Below are 17,821 nucleotides of genomic sequence, written 5' to 3'. Positions count from 1 at the left end.
GGTTATTCAGTATTTATGTTTTAGCTGCATTTAAGTTATGGTGACAGTACCTGCACTGCCACTCTTGAAGTGTATTCATGGCAGCTGTGGTTTTTTCTGTAATCTGTAAAGTTTAACTTAAAGGTCACAACGGTTTCCATTTCTTTTGAGTTACAGAAGCTAGTGGAAAGGAGGCTAGCCTGGATGTAACATCATCACCCTTTTTTTTTTACCCAACAAAATGCAAGTTTGCTAGAGGTTTTGCGTGCTGTGTCATCTTATCAAAGCCCTTATCACCACAGCCTAATTTACCATGGACAAACAAAACTGCTGATATCTGGATTCTCTCCAGTAGCTGCCACATTCAACACTGGTTCATTATGAAAACACAGCATGACTCACATAAATGACAAATATTCCACATTTGCTAAATGGAGTCTCTATCCTAATAAAACATCAGACACCTGTAAGTGAGTGGTGGCAGGCTATAAGCTAAGCCATTAGCAACACCAATATAAGTTGGATTTCTGTTGTCTCGTCCATATTAATGTAATGACATCGCATTTGCATGTATTATATGGTGGATCTCTGTTTATTCACTAGATGGTTTTGGAATGAGGTTAGAATACAGTGACATTCAGAAATGTGCCAGAGAGTCAGAGATTGTCCTATTCAAAACTGAATACTATGTGCTATTATGATTGACACTTCAGCTGTATTTATGCATATTCTAAATATCATCATAACATGTAAATACAATGGTATCTACATAACTGCTGAAGCCTCTAATGGTCAACACATTTACTTTTTCAATAAAGCTCTTTCCTATGCTGACAATATGCACTTAGTCCTTGTAGAACTAATGTACCAAACAGTGGTCCTTAAGTATGAGGGAAAAGTCCCGTTCACATGTTGATGGGTTGAGCAGAAAAACAGCTGATACTCTGGAATATAAGGCGCCAAAACCCAAATGGTCATGAGGGTGAAAGATTCAATCTGTCCCATTAAGCAGAGTGCAAGGGAATGACAAATTTGCAGCCAAAAGGAGAATGGTACTTGATTCCCACTTCCTGAAACACCTGGCGAGGGACACCTATGTCGCACAGGTAAACCCTGCCAGCCCCCTCAGCCAGGGGAAGGGGGAGGCAAAGAGAGAGGGACCACTTGGCCTCGACTGCCTGCCCCTGTCCGCTACCAGGAGGGTCTAAGCTGAGCACTGGTGCTCGGTTCTGGTTGGCCCAGTCAGCGGCTGCTCGGTACCAAGGCTGATCCATCAGGAATGTGTTCTCGTGGCAGTCCAGGCAGTTAATGATTAGGTCCACTGGGGTGTCTGGAAGGTCTGTGGAGTCCAAGAGAAAAATATGACAAAATCTCAAGATATATTGCTTGACCTGACTACCTGAGTAAAAAATGAAAGCAGAAAAATAAGCCCACCTTTGATATTTGACACCTGTTTGCCACCAGTCTTGTTGAAGAGTGTGACCTCGCTGGTGACCGAGTCGAGCATCTTGACAAAATTGGGCAGAAACAGGATGACCTCCACTTCGTGATTGGCAAGGTGACGACCACAGCTGATGCCCTGAGCTCCCTGAACGTGAGGGCCACAAAGTAGAGCCACTGTGGGACGCTGGTGTAAATTTTTTGGAGTGAATCTGGAAGAAACGCGAAAAAGCTTTCCTGAATTGTGTGTTCTCCAAGCACTTGAAAGTAAATTCATATTTTACATATAAAACAATAAGGTTCACTGGTATGGAGGCCCAAAGTGTCTATTACGACATTAACAAATACATAATCATGTGAATATATAAAGACAAAATATGTAATATAACCACATAATTGTGAAATAAGCCAATATATTGGATTGTGATATGTTATTTAATTTTGCTTCTTTTCTGCTTATTTAATAATAGCTTATCAATATCAAACACTTGGGGTCTTAAATCAAAACACTAACATCATTTTGAATTTTGTTACAGTCGATAATGTACCTTGCTAACAACACTTAACCACTGTAAACAGGTAAGTAACTAACGCCTATGAAAAACAAACAAAAATTAAAACACTATACTGGCCATAGAAAGTTATTCTTAGAAGATATGCTTTTTAGGATATTAGGTCAGCAGGCAATAAAATACAAGTATTTACATTTAGCAAAAGGCTGTTTCATCTGTGCTTACAAACCATCACTACATGCTTACCTGTTGGGACCACCCAGCAATGTAAGTGCCATCTGACTGGCACACACTCCAGTCATCTCAAGTCTTCGCTCCAGTGAGAGACCATAGCGCTCAGCGAGAGACAACAGACGCTTGTGTAGTTCATAGGATATACTGGGTACAACAAGCCCAGAGTCTGTATGGAAAAAAGGACACAATTATATAACAGTCTACTTCAGATCATTTGCCCTCCCTCACTACCATTTGTTTCATTACAATGTGAAACACTTACCAGTGCAGTACTCTTTGGCACCAGGCTGTGGTACAGTAATCTGTCTGTACACAATAGGTTTGGCCTCCAGGATGTTTTCATCATGACGATACCGTGAGGGCGTCTGCTCTTGAGGTGTCCCACGTGACCTTGCACCGTTACGGCGCTCCGATATGTCGATTTCTGAGAAAACTGCTGCTTTGTCAAAAAGAGCCAAGTTTCCTTCAAAATCAAAGTCTGTATCGAGCCCGTCGTCCATGCCATCTCCAAAACACTCATCGTCTCTGTGCTTCATCTGACCGTTCTTCACCCCGTTCTTTTTCGGCGTCACTTGGTTTGCCCCTCGACTACTAGATGACCCTGTTGGGAAAAGTACATAGTAAACCTCAACACAGCAACAATCAGCAATACATTTTCCTGACCAAGTTGTACTACATTGCACTTACAGGAGTTGTGCCTTCGACGAAACCCTTTTGGCTGACCGGGTACATCCAGATGACGGTCTCCATAGCTTTTAGAGCAGTGCTGAGGAGAGTTTATCTTCTCCACACATCTGGGGTCCCCCTTTGGGACTGCAACTGGAGCACTGCTTACCTTTGTAGATCCCGAAGAGCTATTCCTAACATTGCCATTTCTGATATCTAAAATCTTCAGTTCCTTTATGTCAATGGCACTGCAGAAAAGAGATAAAATAATACATTTAGTAACAGGAAGAAACAGTAGTTGTTACTCAATCTGTGAAAAACAGCAAGTGAGCAAACAATTCGAGGCTGAGCTTTACCTGAACGTGACCTCGGGAACAGGGCACTTGACTCCATTATGGAAAGGTTGTCTTAAGGAGATGGTTTGGCTGGACTGGTCCACAGATACCACCTCTCCTTGATAGACTCCCAGAGTTGGCCCACAGTTAATTGACACCAAACTACCCAACCAATCCGCAGCCATGACTGCACAATGTTAATGAACAGAAGTTTCAGTTTAACGTTACTTGTCAGAGAAAGCTGATAGTCACCACAAACTTTGTTAAATTAATAAGCTAATTTTCTGACAGTAGGGCATCAGAAATACTAATTGCTTTATGTTACCCAACAGTTATGCTAACTGGCTAGCGTTGGCGTCGGCCTGTTATCTAGCATAGCTAAGTTACTATCTAGCGTTCATTTCAAGACGCAAACGCTGTATTTGGGGTTAAAGTGTTGTACCTTTCCGGAATTAATGCGAAGCACACTCTTTACAAGAACACAAGTGAATGAAGTGTGGAGTGCTGAAACGAATATTGTTCCCCTAAACTGCTAGCTTTTAGCTTCTTGAATGGTCAAAAGCTGCTGCTCGCTAGCTTCTGGATGACTACTTCCGGTTTCCGATATAAGGCATTTTTCAAAATAAGAGCTTAACAGTGAAATAATTTTTACCTAAATGTAAATAAGCGAAATCTGACATACTGCGAAGAACCGAAATGGATTTGGTTATCAAAAGGTCTTGCTTTTGTTTTGTTTTGTTTATTTTTGAATGCTGAGTCACATGTAACGCTAATGACAATTTGAGCATTAATTGGAATGTGCAATATTTTTGAAAGATAGAGCTGAATAATGGTCTGACTGGCGTATGCAAAGAAACACCTTTGGAGGACCTTTAGTCAGTAGCATGCAATATTTCACACCGAGCTGTAGAGTATTAGCATGCTTACACAGGTGTGATACTATCTGACAATTCATCACATGCTTGCTTGTCCCTGGAGCTAAAATAAAATCCTTTAAAAACCACCTATCAAAGAATATAATATTAACATTATAGCATTTCTTCTGTCTATATACCTAAAGGTAACTGTAATCAATTCAGACAAATTCACTGTCATAAATGATTAATCAGAGGTAAGCTATGTGTATTATTATCACTGTTTGGGAGATGTTCTTAACAACGCATGTCAACAAACAGCCAGTCAGCAGACTGAATGAGATCATGTGGAGACTATCCCAGAAGTATTTGCGCATGACACACCCACCCCACTGCCTCTTGTGTGCATAGGTTACCATGGATACTCAGTTCAAGGGCTGTACAGTGAAAAGCTTGCAATCAAAGCTGTGTCAGGCATACAAGCAGAGCAAGTGAGCATTGTCAGGAGATGGTTTCTGCAGCAAGGTACTGTAAGAGAAAGGGTCATTTTGTGCAGACGCCAGCTGTTAAATCATATCATATGTTGTGTTTCTTTTCTTATCAATCACATTTTTATAAATTTGATGAGACATACTTGTATTTACATATGGAAAAGAGTGTAATTAACAAATCCATAATAAGAGTAAATGATCACAAACACACTGTAATTAGCATGTAGGGTAAAAATTAGTTGTTGACCATCAAGCACGAAGAGGAAATATCAAGACACATGATCCAAGAATAGCCACACACCTCAAGCTGCCAACTTTGTGTGAAAATCTATCCCTGACGCTTGGGCAGACATGTGGGGAGATGAGGACTGTAGCCTCTCCCATACAAAGGGCAGTGATAGTTTGGATCTGGAAAGAGACTTGAAAATGTTTAGACCCTCATGCAGAAGTTCTAGTCCATTTTCTCTCACGGACCTCGACATGTGGGACACCAACTCTCGCTTTACAGCCCAGGTAAGACCAAGATATGGTCTTTTTTTCTAGTAAAACAGATTGAGATGTAGTTGTTGTATAAATGTGTGGTTTTCTTTCTTAGACCTCAGCATGGTGTGGTATGGCAACTGTCTCTGGGACAGGGTTTCTGTCCAAAGTCAGCACGAGGTGAGGGGCATAATCTATACAGTTTTTAAGCGACAGAGACAGTAATATTCATCATCAAGTCATGGTGGTGTACTAAATTCTGGCTGATATAATGTATGTACTCCAGCACATCTGGGAGCACCAGTGGCTTCAGACAGAATGACCCAGGTCTAAAGAAGTGGCAGTCATTGTCCCATCTGGCGCCTGAGGGTGCTACACGATCCTTTCCTCCGTGTCCAGGGGCAGAATTAAGGGCTGCCCGTGGTGAAAGTAGCTTTAGACAAGCAGAAGCGGTGCAATGCCTGCAGGATACTCACGAGCGTCTCGACACTCAGCTGGACCGGCTGAGGACCAGAAATTCACAGCTGAGCTACAACATAACTACTGCAAAACTGCTTGACATGAAACATAAGGTAAGTAAACAAAAATCTCTATGGAAACAGATTCTATGATCTACCTTTCTCCCTCCTTGCCACTGTTTTATAGGTTTTATAGTTCTTCTGCTTTGAGTAGGAGTTGAATAGGAGTTTGGTATGTGTTTCAGTTGCACACAGCATCCTATTATCTTGCACTGATGTGTTTCACAGCAGCTGTCGGAAGCGATGAGCACTCTTGAGCAGAAGAAGGAGGCAGCTGAATTATCCCAGTTTGAAAAGAGCCGGCAACGTGGAGAGCTTCATGAAAAGTAAGTGCAGCGAAAGACATGGAAAGGATCATTTGAATGACTTTAGAAAAGATTGAAGTTCCTCATGTGAAATTCACTCACAAGGGTCCTACAGCTGGAGAAGGACCTGTTGCAAATGAGGTCTACTTTGGACAGAGGAGGCAATGATCAACCAACCGAAAGAACTCCTGGCTCGCTTAGCAGATCATTACCAATGAGTCAAGAAGACTTTAACAGACAGGTGTGTAAGCTTTATGCATCATGAAAAATAGATTTGTGTTCTAGATAATGTAGTATTCTGTATTTCTGTTTGGTAAACATTGCTTTTACACACGGCTTTAATTCAGGAGATGCAGAAGGTTGACACAGAGCTGTACAAGCTGAGAGAGGCTCTGAGAGATGCCGAGGTGAGGGCAAAGACACAAGAAGAAGAACGAAACCAGGCACTCCGGAAACTCCAGACTTCCACAGAGGTCAGTTTGGAAAAGTTTTGTACAAAAGTTACACATCTGTTATACTGCCATTTCTTTTCCTTCCATATGTACACGTTAAGGCTGTGTGCACTTTGTTTTTTATCTACCTAGACACAGAGAACACTGTTGAATCAAATAGAGGAGATGAACCAGAGGTTTAACCACACAAAGCAGAATCACTCTGAAGTACAAGAACAGTTGAGTGAAGCAAACAACAAGATCAGCCAAGCATGCCTGGTCAGTTTCCTGTCTGTGATTCAATATTACCATATCCTACATTACAACTTTATAACAGGAATTGCACCTTGAAAATTGTCTTTAATTGTTCTCAGGAAAAAGCCATCTTGTCAACTCAAGTGCTAAAGCTGGAGGATGATATAAAAGAACTGAAGGCCAAACTGACAAGGCCTCTGGATCACCTGATCCAGGTATCATATATCATCTTTAGCTACAATTTCTGAGGTATTTAAAATCATAATATCATGTTTTGGAATTATGACCAGGTATTTGTTGTGTCTTGTATAGGAGAAAGCAGATCTGCACCAGAGGGTCCAGGTCCTGGAGCTGCAGCTGAAGAAGGCCCAACAAAGTTCAGAGGGCCGTGAGGTCCTTGTCATTCAGGCTGACACTGAGGAAAAATCAAAGGCTCTTGGAGAGGTTAAAAGCTTTAAGTGGACACCTTTTAGTTAAGTTTCATGTTTTTCTGAATTTTTTATTAAATTATTCCTGTTGTGTCTTTACGCCAGGTGAATATAAAACTGACCAGTGAGCTTGAAATGATTCAGCAGAAGCTGAAAACATCACAGTCTCAGCTACAGGAGATAACAGCAGAGAGGGTCATCAACTCCAAACAGGTCACAGATCTGGAGACAGAATGCTCTCAGCTGATCAGAGAAAAAGAGGAACTGAGTAAAATGAATGAAGGTCGACATGAGGAGCTCACAGAGATGAAAAAAAAGTGCTGCCAGTTCAGGTGAGATTCTCATCAAACACTATTCTTCGAGATTTGAAGATGAAATGTGTATCATCAACTGTGCAATGTAATATATCTACCCTCTTTTTACTGAAACCCACAAACATTTTTTTCAAGGAAATCTGTGGAAGTTTTGGAATTAGAAAAACTGAAACTGCAGGATCAGTGCCTGAGTTTGGAGGCTGAGGTCCTTCAGAAGGAGGAGAAGCTACACCTGCAGGAAGAAGAGTATCAGAAACAGGATGCGATGAGAGTCCAAAGCACCGAGGAACTACAAGCTGTGGCTGCACATTGGACTGACAAATGGCAACAGGTGGCTTTGACTCTGCAGTCCACACAGGAGGAGCTAGAGAAACTCAAAAAGAACAACTCCACGACTGAAGTAAGACTACCCCTTTACCACTCCCATGAAAAGAACGTTATACCACAGCAGTGCATTTAGATAATGAATTTCGAAATTAAAAATTAAAAATATAATTTCAGCTCCAAGAGGAAGCTGTACATCTGGCAAGCGAGATTGAAAAACTCAAGAAAGAGGGCCAGAAAGACAAGTGAGTTAATATTGTAAAAAAACAAAACAATTCCACAAATGAATTACCATCAGAATCACACACATTTTGTTTTAATAATACATATTTTCCTACCTAGAGAAGAAATTGAGAATCTGCTCCAGCACAAAGCTACTATGGAGACAGTGCTGACCAGAGCGAAGGTAGCGTATCTCTGAAAAGCTTTTTTTCAGTGTTGTGAGGGCACTGAGATGATTGAATTGTTGAGATGATGTAGATGTGGTAGAAGATGTGGTATATATAAATGGGTTATTTAACTATATGCTTTTTAACAGAAGGAATCTGACTCACTGCTAAGAGTTGAGCTTGACGCATGCAAACAAGAGCTGGAGCTGGAAAGGAGCAGGAGTCAGGCGCTGCTTCACAGATACAAAGATAAAGGCAAAGCAGTCTCAACAAGATTACTGTTCAAATACGGCAGAGAATACATGTTGTTTCATTCTTTAAACACAGGGGGGCGTTAAACTGTTTTGACCTTGTGTTTGCAGGTGGTGAAGCTGTGCACACTCAGGACAAACAGACAGAGACAGAGTGAGCGGATTTTGATGAGATTTTCATTTTCAAAATGCACCATCAGCAAACCCTCAAAATGAAATTCTGTGATCTGTCTCTTTATCGTGTACTCTATCTGTTTATCAGCTTATCCTCTTTGTTATGGGAGCCACCATCAGACTCCCAGAGCAGCCAAAACAAATCCCCTCAGGTAATGAGATGTTCCTGCCCCACTGAACTTTTCAACTTTTCAACAATGGTTAAGATGCAATTACATGTCATACAGTGTATTTTTATGTAAACATGTATTTAGAGTAAATATTTTGTGTATGGAACATTGACAGTTAACTTTCATGATTAATAGGTGTGTATACAAAGCAGTGAGGTTCAAAGGCTGAAGCAACAACTGTCTGAAAGAGAGAAGGAGCTGAGGGAAAAGTAAGCTTCCTTTGACAGATTGATGAGTGACTAAATGTTTTGAAGACTGGAAAGAGGGTGTGTAACAGATTTTCATCCTTACTGTGATAGGGAAGACGCATTGAAGAGTTTAGAAAGGCTGAGAGAGACAGAAAAGGCTCAACTTAAGATTTCTGCTCTGGAGCTCAAGGTGCAGTCGCTACACCCTAAACATGCAGTCTCAAATACATACATCTGTGTTGAACCACCTGTGAATCAGCAGGTGTGTTGAATTAACCAGCACGTCACTTCTTTCTTTATCATCTCTGTATCTCTAAAAAAGGCCTCTGAAGATGATCAAAATGATGGAGGACAAGCAGATGCCGTTAACTCACTGAGGGCCCAGCTAGAAGGTCTGAACCTGCTTTTGAAAAAGCTACACAGGATAGTGTGTTGACTTTTCTCTAAAACGTCTTCCTCCACATGTTTTCAGAGAGCAGGAGGACGAACCAGTTGCAGCAGGAGAAAACACTGGCAGTCCAGAAGATTCAAACATTGAGGCAGCTTCACTTGGTAAAAAGTTCCTAAAAACAACACCTCTAAAGATGGCCTCCTATAGTGGGTATAAACATAAGAAATGACAGGCTCCTTTTCTACAGGTTAAAGATGAGAAACCATCTGTTGAAGACCGGAAAGATAAAAGTGTCAGTCCAGTTATTCTAGAGACGGCCCAGCAGAGGAGGATGGTCACTGAGCAGGTATTTAACTTTTTTCATCCAGCGGCTCTAGGGATGGTAATGTCGGTCTGTCAGTCCACTACTTTGGTTCTGCCTAAAATATCTCAATAACTATTGGATGGATGACAGGTTTTTGTCTCCAGAGGATGAATCCTAATGACTTTGGTGACATAACGTTTGGTTTTGAGTGAAATATCTCAACATCTGTTCGATGGATAACCATGAAATTTTACATTTGTGTTCCCCTCAGGATGAATTGTAATAACTTTTATCATCCTCTGACTTTTTCTATAGCACAATCATGAAGTCAAAATTTTAATTTGTTCAATTATTGGACCAATTTGGCAATCAAATACTGTACTTTACTTGAGTATTTGCATTTTCTGCTACTTTATACTTCTACTTCACTACAGTTCAGAGGCAAGTATTGCACTTTTTACTCCACAACATTTATTTGACAGCTTTAGTTACTAGTTACTTTGCAGATTCAGATTAATAATATAATCAAAAAAATAATCATGCTATATTATTATAAATCAAGATAAGATAAGACAACAGATAATTTGTCCCTGGGGGAAATGAAATGAATGCATCAATAATTATAATCTAATATTATAATAGAAATAATTGTGAAATGGGCCAGAGTATTTCTAGACTTTGGTATTACTACTTTTACTTAAGTAAAAGATCTGAGCCATTGCTAATAAGCAACTGTTTGCATGCCAACACACTGAACTAAGAGGGTGACAAAGGTAAACATAATAAACATCCTCATGTTAGCATTGTCACTGTGAGCATGCTAATATGCTGACCTTGTAGGGCTGCTAGTGTGGCTAGTCAACAAGCCCCATAAGAGGGATACACTGTATCTTACCATATTTGTAGTTAAAGAATCTGTTTAAGGAGCGAGAAGGAAAGGAGGTGGGACAGGCTGACAACAGGTCAGCAGCAGCTCAGACTGAAGCCTCCTCACCGCAAGACTGGACTCCCACATCTAAAGTTACAAGGGTAAGAAGCCTCAGCAAATCAAAATCATGACCAAAAAACACTAACAGTGATTAAATGGATTATACCAATGTGAATATGTGCAGAAAGAACAGTTTTGTTTCCATTCAGATTGCAGCGGACAGGAAGAGCTGGCAGCAGGGCTCAGGTTTGATGCCAGTGTTTGAAGAGGACGAGGAGAGCAGTGACTGGCCAGAAGGGGAGGAGGGAAAGCCAGCAGAGGAAAACTTCCGCAACCGAAGCCAACAGGTGGTAACGGCTTAAATTGCACCAAGTGGAATGATTACCAAGTTGAAAAACCATAAACAATCAGCCTGAACAGGCAGTGTGTGCATGCATGTGGCTGCTTTTTCCATATGTCGGTTAAGAGCAACGGCTAAATGACTAAATGACTAAAACATCAACATAAAACCTCCAGCCACCACACCACTCTAAACACCTTCTATATTCACCTGTCTGTCATGCTAGGATGTTTCATAAATGATGTTTTAGCATCTGCAACTGATGCAAATTAATATCAATAATGGCATAATCGTGGCACACAGATTATATCATAAAATTAACACAACTATTTGTTCATTACATATACACACACATATGTGCAGACAGCACTAATCCCAGCTTCTGCTTTAATCAAAGAGCATACAGCACACGGGGAGGGGTGTTAGCCTGGCTGCATAACCACTTTAACTCTATGTGAAACATGGTCCAGTTATAATCTCACATATGACTCTTTTCTACTCGGTAAATAATCGGATTTGAAGCTGAGGAGTGAACCCTCAGCAGGAACACATCTGACTCAACCATAAGAGGATAGGAAAGAGTTACAGTAGGTCATGGTCTCATACTGAAGGCCTGTGACTACCACGGTATGACCGTCTGTCTCAAAGTCATTAAAAACATACAGCCTTTAATTTTGAAATCACACTAAAACATCTGCAAATTCCATCTTCTAAAGAATACAGTGTGCTTCAAATATTAAACTTAAATATTATCTTAAATATTAAACAAGATGCTATTTAAAAAAGAGAAGTGAAATAAATTATTTAGTATAATAGAATGGGCCAACATATTCTTTAAAAAGCATTAATTTAAAGAAATACATAGAATATCTGCTAAGGAGGCCTATAACACCCAATGTAAAGATGACATGAGAAATCTGAAACTACTCTCTCCTCTGCCAGATGACTATGAGTGCAGAAATCAGCAATCTGAAGGCAAAAAATGTGAAACTGCTGCAAGGTGAAGTTGTGCATGAATCTGTGTAATAATCATTAGTGTAGACGTCTGCTGTGATCTGTGCCATGTTTATAGTTTGGGGACCATGGGATTCATATCTTTATCTCAGTCAGGGACATATCCACAAATGCCTAACTGGACAAAATAATATCGAGCACGTTGTTTAAGAAAACAACAAGCTACTTTTGTCATCATTATTGGTGGATAAGTCCCTGATCTCGATTCATATTTCCCTTCTTCTTTCCTTGGCCTTCTATCTTCTGCATATGCATTTTGAAATATTAATCTCTCCCCCCCCCCCTTCCCCTTTTTCCTGATTTAGCCGCACTAAGGTGCAAGCAGCCAATCCCGGACCGTCCACCTGCTGCAAAACTATCAGACAAGTCTTCTCTCCTATCTCGCTGTTCAGATGGGATTAACCTGCAGCAGAAGAGGCTACCTTCCCTCTATCCAGATGGAATATTCCTGGCTGAGCTTGTAGATATCTGTAGCCCTGATGAAGATGAAGAGGAGGGCAAATGAGGTGTTTTGTTAAGAATCCTGAATTGGGCAAAACTTGCTATATACATAGACCGTCATTACAGGGTGCTGCAACAGCCAGCTTTGTGCCTTATAGCTCCTAGTGTATGTTTATATACTCACATTGAATAACTAATTCACTTTTCTTGTGAGATTCTGCTAAGGGGATACTTGGTAGAAGCTTTTTAACTATGAATAAAAGGATTGTGATATTTTCGTTTGTCAGTATAACAGAAATGTGGTGATCAGTAAAATACAGCAACAATTTGACCATTTATACCTCAGACAATTTAGTGTTGATAAAAGTCACCAAGCTGCCTCAGGCAAAAGTGTGTTTTATTTACATGACATGGTGCTTCACATCATTTTTACATTCAGAAAATCCTACAGCCAACAAGATATTTGAAACGTATCTAAGAAGTGTAAAACTACAGATGTACATGAGAGTATATAAAGTGTGTATTACACATTACTCACACATTGAATGAATGACAAAGTGTATTTTAGTGACAGGGACTGAACACTAGAGTAACTCTTCAGTATTTGTAGATAAAGACAGTATTGCTCAGTTCGATTACCCTCATGTATTTCCTTTGTTTGCAGGGAGAGACATCAAATGGTTATTAGAGCTCACTAAGTTCTCCAAAATTGTACAAGATCCATTTAGAAAGTCCACTCCAGGTAATGTTTCACAAATACATCGTTCTGTTATAAGCCAACAAGCTCTGAATTTACACTGTGTCGTTCCAAAAGTAATTTTCTACACTTGCATCACTTTCCTATAGGAGAATTCACAGGTTGATAAATTATAAATAAGGCCATTATATAGGTATTATTGCTGAGTGCCCATATGTACATCTGTTAGAACTGCAGTGTCAGTAAACACATCATTTGATTTACAAAGTGAAACAGTCGTGGCAAAGGTGACCTATAATACCTTATTTTGCACACCCACTGACTGCACACATGCAGTATGTCAGCCACTGATCAGTCCTATAGATGCTCTGGTTGTACAGTGTGCCAGCGTGCTTGCTCCACCTGCAGGTTGCACATGTCCCTCCAGTGAGCACGTCCTGCATCTGTGGCCTCTGCGCCGATTCGGACTCGACCAAGAACTTTACCCTCTGGAAGGACCTGATTCTGTCACATGAGAAAGGAGCAGGAATATGGAATTCACAGGGTAGTCAAAATACAATACAAACAAATGTTGTGAGCTCCCAAAGCGATCTTTACCTGCGTGATTATGAACTCGAGCATGAGAGGCAGCTGACTGACGTCTCCTGGAGGCAGGTCAAACAGGAAAGAAGTATTCCACACAGTGAAGGACCCTCCTTTAGTTTCTCTGCTACTGATCACAACTCCCTCATGATGCAGATTGATCAGCACCTGGTATTCTGTGCACAAACACATTGTAAAGGCTGAAAAAATAATCTTTAACATGAAAAGGAAATTACTTTCCCACTGTTTACAAATAAACACAATTAGAAACAGTAAATGGCAGGACAACCCTTTACTGTATACTCATGAGACAGGTGTCAAATTCAAATGTAGGCCTGACTTCATTTGACATACCACAAGACCAAAAATATGTTTCTGTTAGTTGTCGTTGAATCTTTCTTTTCTTGCTGTGGTGGAAGCTGCCAACCTGACAGGTGCAGACATTTTCTAATCCACTAGAGTCTCTGTTTTAGTTATTTAGATCAAAAACACACTTATCAAAAGGTGGAAATGTTGAAAAATCCCATCACACAAGAATGTTTATGCACACTGTCCTGTGACAAAAACTGTATAAAATTCCAAGACACAATGAAACCAAGGGTTTTTTACTGTCCTCATCGTAAAAAGATTTGGTCAAGTAAAAAATGGAGCTGCAATGCATAAAATAAATATTTTTTCCCCCATCTTCTTTCATAGTAATGCACTTCTGTCTACTCTCTATGAATATGAACAAATACTTACAGTCTGATATAAAACATAAAGAGATTATCCTCGTCAAATTTATGTGACATAATGTACATGAAATAGATATCATAAAGTCTAATGGCTCTGCATACAGGATGTGCTTGTCTGCAATAAAAATAATGCTCGGACGGCTAATGCAAACAAAGATTAGATCTGTCAGATCAGAGATCCAGAGGAGATTGGAACATTTTCATGAGGATTGTGAATAGTGAGGGATTAAACCACAATGTCATTAAAAGAAGGGATGATCTCCTGCTGCATTTGGGTCCTGTAAGACATCATTTAATCCCCTAAACATTAAAAGCAAACATAGGGAATTACTTTACCTCTGCCCCTGAAAGAAGAAGTTAGTTCTTCCCTTGCATGCTTACATAATGCCTCTGTGCATGATGTCCTTATGGGATCTCTGAATAAAACACACGTTCTGTCAAATCCAAGTGACATTAAATGCTGGATTTACCTGCTGCTGTTGACGTGTGAATGAGGATGTCTATGTTATCTGCTCTGAGGACCGTGGCTTTGATGCGGTGGGCCAGAGTCTGATACTGAAGCAAAATGAAGATCTGTGGAGGACAGCTAAGCCCCTTACACATCGGTGCGTCCTGTGAGATCAGACTCTGCAGTCAAAGGGCAAAAGTTCACAGAGCAGAGAGGGAAACTTCAATCAGCAGGAAATGCAGCATGAGGCTTTTGCTTTGTATTGTACAAACATCACATGAATTACCAAAGGAAAAAAAAAAAGTTCATCACAGATATCACATGTGCAACACAGCAAAACAAAAATCAAACAAAACTGAATGGCCCCATTTATTCCCCCTTTTGCTTGTTTCAGCAGATAATTTCAACTGGTAATCTCCATCCATCCATACTGGATTACCAACTTGGAACAGCAGGCAACTATCTGCCCCAGGCCCCCAAACCCACACTGACCCCCAAGCCCCAAGGTTCACTGTGTGTCACTGCGTGTAGAGCTCGAATGTTTATCATTGACTTTGTAAAGTGCATTCTGTGGTCCTAAAGTCCTAAAAGTGCTCAAAAGGAGGGACAAAAGGGGCTCAGCAACATACCTACCTAACCTAGGTAGGTTAATCTGGCCATACAGCTATGCATCTTAAACATAAAGTCAATACCTGCTCACAGATATTAATTCAATACCTTTTTTAGCTTCCACTTGTTTGGGTTAAGTTCTTTCGTGAAGTGAAATGGACGCTCTGCTCTCCAGTCTCTTCCTCTACATTGGGCCTCCAGTTCGCCCAGTGCGATGCCTCTCAGGCTGGGAGGGTCCCGTGTGTATGCGGCTATTCTCAGTACACACCTTTGGAGCTCCTTCACAGAGCTCACCTTCAAAAGCAGCACCAGGCTGTGGGTCTCAGGGCTGAGGCTGCTGTGGGCAGAGGCTTGTATGGGACAGGGGTACAGAGGCGGCAGGGTGCCCAGCACAGACACGTCCTCCAGTCTGTGGGGCGTCCCAGTGAGGCCGAGGACAGTGACTTCCAGGGTTTGTTGCTCTGGAGAGAAGGCCATAGTGAAATGGAGGCATGGTTTTGGTGATATTGGCTGTTGGCAGCTGGCACTGGAGCCATAGCTCAGTGGAGCCAGCGGGATCGGTTCTTCAGGCATAGTAAGAGAGACAGCGCTGGGGCTGGTGAGCCTGCTGTGTTCATTATAAGATATACTACCCCCAGTCACTGTGCAGCGCCTCTGCAGAGCCTTACATGTTTTGGACAACAGTCCCAGTTTGGGAAATGAAGGCAGGGAAGCATGACTGGGATCTATGGGTTTATAAAGGGGTGACGTAAGTGGTGGTGTGCTGAGGCGGCGCAGGGAAAAATAAGACTTTGGCTGCTCCTTCCGCTCAGAGGCAGCTGTAGCTTGATTTGAGAATGGCGTAAATTCACCGTCTGAAGGGGCAGGGCTGGTGAAAGTGGAGGGGTACTCCAGTATATCTCCATCCATCCCCTCGAATTGCTGCCTGGACACTGTTGTCGCTGCTGAGGGAGGCGGGTTCTGGGCAAAGGTCACAGGTTCAGCAGAAACTGGTGCTGACGTCACAGGATCTTTGTCTTGCACCGGACACATTTGACTGTTCCTCCAGCACAGAATACATCCCAGGACCAAACACAGACAAAAGATTATGAGTCCAACCAAAAGAAGAATTTGGAGGTGAACTGCAAACAAGAGAGAAAAATAAGATCAATCAGATGGCTGCAGTTTAAAAAATGGTGGTAATTGACCCTCATGCAACCCCTGGATTACATAACACACAACATGTACTATTTTACCCCATTTACCTGAAAGCATAGACCCTATGCTTCATATTAAAGTACTGTCAAAGGATTGGTTCACATTTTCATTTATCGCCTATCTTAAAGCAATATTTGCATACCTATATGTACACTGAAAAATGTGTTGGTGGCTGTGATAGTTCATGTGATTCCAATGGAAGAGATGGGGGACAAAATCCAGTCCTTGATGTGTGCAAAAAAATGTATAATATGAGGCTTCAGAAGTATGAATTAGTCATAACAAGAGATCATCTTCCTAAATTACAGCCTTTTATTGCAACCCCCCCCCTTTTTTTCCTTTCTTCAGGGATAGTAACACAAAGAGGGAATATTGTCCTAAAAACACAGAAACTTTGGAAGATACCTACTTTATTTGACTAAGTCAGACTGATGACGCCTCATATTCGCTTTAGCTTAATAAATTTTTAGACAGAGCAAAGACTGTGGATTTTGTTCCCCGTTTCTTACACTGGAATCATGTTAGGAAGAGATCTCTTCATGGTCGGCATGGACTGGGGGATTGATTGCAGCGACCAATAACTCTTTTAAAATAAATATGGGCATGTGAGGGTTGTTTTAGGCTTTAAAAAAATGTGAACCTATCCTTTAAGACCATACCTTCTAGTTGTTTGGTGAAAAGGACCTGCACCAGAAGCCAGAAGAAGAGTATGACCATGATGCCCTCAATCATGCCCTTACAGCAGAAGAGCAGCACAGACTGCCACAGAGGCTGACCTGGGTACTCCTCATCATGGTAAGGCATGGTGCCAGTGGTGTGCTGAAGATTTGTCAGAGCCTATTTCAAAACATTCACAAGTCGAAGCCTAGAGGTCCCAGTGAAGAAGATCATTTGCTTGACTTATGGAAACACATTCTGGCTGTCAGTCCTGGAGATATCTCCCCATGTAATTCTGCTTCAGAGGATCCATCAAAGCCGTTGTTGAGTGCCAAAGTCACAAAGGCATCTTGGGTATTTAAAATCACAAGTTTCAGGTCTGAGCAACAAAACGAGTAACAAATCCTGCACATTACATGATGTTCCCAGACTTCATGAAAATGATTTCTCATACAGGATGGACCTCCTTCCAGAAGTTATAGTCAAACAATCTTCAGCAGCTGCAGGTGTCTTTCCCTGTTCAAAGTTGAAAAATCGTTCTGCTGTCCTAACTTGCAACATACAGTATATTCCAGTCTTTGTCCCAGGATAGTGATCTTCTCCCCAGCAGCGTGACTTGACCAGTATTATTCCTCCCTGGAGGGCGGGGACCGTGGGCGGAGATATCCATCTCATAATACCTCTCAATTGTGCCTGTAGCATCTTCCTTCTACAGTGTCCCAGATGCCAATCCAGCAGTGT

General features: G+C 41.2%; 3 protein-coding genes across 3 annotated transcripts; 1 reads left to right on the top strand and 2 right to left on the bottom strand.

Moving 5' to 3' along the window:
- Positions 1-552: 552 nt before the first annotated feature.
- On the bottom strand, positions 553-3,351 carry edc3 (enhancer of mRNA decapping 3 homolog (S. cerevisiae)). Its single transcript, XM_070907691.1, has 6 exons — positions 3,188-3,351; positions 2,853-3,079; positions 2,428-2,766; positions 2,178-2,331; positions 1,414-1,631; positions 553-1,318 (listed from the first exon to the last, which is right to left on the bottom strand). Exons 1-6 carry the CDS (start codon positions 3,349-3,351, stop codon positions 984-986), a joined length of 1,437 nt encoding a protein of 478 aa, XP_070763792.1. The 3' UTR covers positions 553-983.
- Positions 3,352-4,991: 1,640 nt separating this feature from the next.
- LOC139286289 (early endosome antigen 1) lies at positions 4,992-12,220 on the top strand. The gene is made up of 21 exons (XM_070907030.1): positions 4,992-5,024; positions 5,107-5,171; positions 5,278-5,563; positions 5,738-5,835; positions 5,920-6,055; positions 6,162-6,287; positions 6,399-6,524; positions 6,620-6,715; positions 6,813-6,966; positions 7,017-7,260; positions 7,378-7,642; positions 7,744-7,811; positions 7,909-7,972; positions 8,105-8,218; positions 8,469-8,532; positions 9,211-9,290; positions 9,377-9,475; positions 10,340-10,462; positions 10,571-10,711; positions 11,644-11,701; positions 12,108-12,220. Exons 1-21 carry the CDS (start codon positions 4,992-4,994, stop codon positions 12,218-12,220), a joined length of 2,553 nt encoding a protein of 850 aa, XP_070763131.1.
- Positions 12,221-13,210: 990 nt separating this feature from the next.
- syt18b (synaptotagmin XVIIIb) lies at positions 13,211-17,227 on the bottom strand. The gene is made up of 5 exons (XM_070907028.1): positions 17,083-17,227; positions 15,335-16,347; positions 14,640-14,796; positions 13,451-13,611; positions 13,211-13,357 (listed from the first exon to the last, which is right to left on the bottom strand). The coding sequence occupies exons 1-5, from the start codon at positions 17,225-17,227 to the stop codon at positions 13,211-13,213; spliced, it is 1,623 nt and encodes a 540-aa protein (XP_070763129.1).
- Positions 17,228-17,821: the final 594 nt, after the last annotated feature.

This window comes from Enoplosus armatus, chromosome 6, assembly GCF_043641665.1.
Source record: "Enoplosus armatus isolate fEnoArm2 chromosome 6, fEnoArm2.hap1, whole genome shotgun sequence".
Classification (NCBI taxonomy): domain Eukaryota; kingdom Metazoa; phylum Chordata; class Actinopteri; order Centrarchiformes; family Enoplosidae; genus Enoplosus; species Enoplosus armatus.
The sequence above is the reverse complement of the archived record's forward strand: the minus strand, read 5'-3'. Positions and strand labels throughout refer to the sequence as shown.